The sequence below is a fragment of the Penaeus japonicus genome, unplaced genomic scaffold (assembly GCF_977035675.1).
Source record: "Penaeus japonicus unplaced genomic scaffold, GWHDUDI00000001_assembly GWHDUDI00000031, whole genome shotgun sequence".
Classification (NCBI taxonomy): domain Eukaryota; kingdom Metazoa; phylum Arthropoda; class Malacostraca; order Decapoda; family Penaeidae; genus Penaeus; species Penaeus japonicus.
Window position 1 is genome coordinate 10,862,978 of NW_028234433.1, and position 2,500 is coordinate 10,865,477.

Consider the following 2,500-nt stretch of genomic DNA (forward strand, 5'->3'; position numbering starts at 1 on the left):
AGACTCCTTGGATGAAATCAGTGGGGGAACCATACGGGAAGTAGGGGGCCTTACACAGGAGGAGTTTACTCAGCGGTTGATTGGGCTAAAGCAGGAGCTGATTCAGTCCTGGCAATCAGATCAGAGAGTAAAAGCCTTGAAGATTGCAATACAGGTGAGTTATGTGGATATGATTTTATTATGATTCTAGATGTATTCAGTATCCAAAAAGTCAGTTTCAAAACAAAAATTAGTGTTGAAATTTAGGACTTTACTTGTTTTGCAAGAATAAAAAAAAAAAAAAAAAAAAAAAAAGCAAAGAATCTAGATGAATGCATAAAACAAAAGTGTTATTAAAATATTATCCTTGATATTTCAGTGTGTAAAACTGTTGAGTCTCTCAGCACCAGAACATTTCTACCCTCATAAATTTGCACTGGTAATGGAAATCTTGGAGTGTCTTGGAACATTGGTTTGCCAGAGACTCAGAGTTAAATCAAAAAGTGATGAGTAAGTGACTATATTATTTTTCAATAAACACAAGTATTATTATTGTTGTACCACAAATAAAGATGAAGTACATTGAGAATATTCCACTTTGCTTCATTTGTAAAATGAAAAGGAGCATTTGTAAATCTCAGATTCTTTATGTGATTAAGGAATGGTTTAGTATTTCTAGAAAATTGTTATTATATGCAGTATATAACACTGTCTTATATTTCTCTACAGTTCACCCATTAGCTGCAGTAATGATATAAAGTTGGAGGCCCAGGAAATAGCAAGGAATTGGTTCTACAAGGTTGCTTCAATTAGGGAGTTACTTCCAAGGCTTTATCTGGAGGCTGCTCTCTTACCATGCTATTCCTTGCTAAATTCCCAGTAAGTTGTGTTTTGAGAAGAAAGCCACGTCACTTAACTGTAATGAATAATTTTTACAATAATTTCATGTATATTTTATTAAGTTCTGAAATACTTGATATCATTACCTTGTACATAGGGAAGGTGAGCAAGCTCTTGCCAGATTATCCCGAATGATACGAGGCATTGGTGATCCCCTGTTAGCTGCATATGCTAGGATGTATGTCTGCAAGGTGGGCTCTGAGGTGGCACCTACCCTCACTCAGTACATGTCAGAAGGTGTGGAAGATTTTCTTCAAACACTAAAGCAGGTATGAAATAATTAAAAAATACACAAATTGTGACAATCTTTTTTATTATTAACCCATTAACGATGGGTAACAAGATATCACGTCTAGTGGTTTTTGGGTCAGACGCCGGGAACAAGATATTTAGTCAAGGCCAGCGCGTTGGGTGACGGGCATACAGAACCATTTCCTAGTATTTCAAATTATCATTATCACCAACTTGTTCATTTCCAAATGATTATCATCACCAGCCTGTCAACCAGGCAGCAATCATCACTATCCTTTTAATTATATCTTCACCTTGTTAAGTTGTCTATTGGCCTAGGTGAGCTGCATTCCAGCACTCTTTGTTACTGGTCGCTGCACCAGGTGCCACCTTAGTTGGTGCTTCAATTTTTATATTTGATTTTGTGTCTTACAATGTTAACCTGTGTATAGTAACCATATTATTGACCATATTTTTTTCTATTTACTCAACCAATAGTTCCCCGTTGGCTGCCACTGCCAACACTTGGCTTGATATCTTGTGACCTGTAGTTAATGAGTTAAAAGTTTTAATATCTCTAAAATTGATTTTTGAAATGATAATGGTAATTATTAACATCCTAATCATTATCATATAATCCAAAATCTTCTTTGTTGAAAACATGAAGTAATTATTGAGGTAGAGAAGATTTTTTTTTTTAATCACTCTCGATAGTGCATGTATAAATGAGAGCTTATAGTGGAGAGTGTATGTATTCATGCATCCTGGTATCATCTGAGTCTAGATTCAGAGTGCATGTATATATGTATATATATAGATATATGCAGTATGTTAGTGAGTTAGAAAAAAAAAGAAAAAATGTATAGTTTAAACCCACAAGTACAAATATTCAACCTCATCCAGAATATTTATTTAATAATTTAGTTCTGTTATTTTGTCTGTTTCTGTCATGCTGGATGGAATTAAAAGTTTATTTGTTTTTTGACACGAATCTATTATACTGTGAAATATCTCTTTTGTAGGGTTTGTGGCCAGAGGGAGAAGCTGATGTAAACATGGGAGAAGACAAGGATACCCTAGCTGCTCGTGTATTGTCTCCACCCCTGGAATGGATGATGCAGTGCTTGGCCCAGAGAGCTCCTCATCACGTGTTACAGGTAAAAGAAGAACATCATGCCTAAATTGTTTACCCTTAATAGAGACTGTTACACATTTGTGTATAGAAAAATGATTGGCTCTACATTCTTATAAAGAACATAGAGCACAAAAACATCATATTTTTCAGAGTGTGTTGCGCCAGTGTGAAGGAGGAGAAGGACTAGGACAGAATCTACTTGTTGCAGCCGTTCTCATTACATTCCCACATCATTTCATTGCTCAAAATGCCATT

General features: G+C 35.4%; 1 protein-coding gene across 6 annotated transcripts in view; it reads left to right on the forward strand.

The window, feature by feature from the left end:
• LOC122260041 (VPS35 endosomal protein-sorting factor-like) overlaps window positions 1-2,500 on the forward strand; it is a 27,765-nt gene that overhangs the window by 16,152 nt on the left and 9,113 nt on the right. For all 6 annotated transcript variants that reach the window (XM_086555686.1, XM_086555688.1, XM_043027131.2 and 3 more), the window contains 6 exons: window positions 1-154; window positions 359-489; window positions 709-858; window positions 977-1,148; window positions 2,133-2,267; window positions 2,396-2,500. The exon at window positions 1-154 is cut by the window's left edge and continues 43 nt beyond it; the exon at window positions 2,396-2,500 is cut by the window's right edge and continues 37 nt beyond it. In XM_086555686.1, coding sequence (XP_086411812.1) covers window positions 1-154; window positions 359-489; window positions 709-858; window positions 977-1,148; window positions 2,133-2,267; window positions 2,396-2,500 — 847 coding nt within the window. The remainder of the gene's footprint in view (window positions 155-358; window positions 490-708; window positions 859-976; window positions 1,149-2,132; window positions 2,268-2,395) is intronic.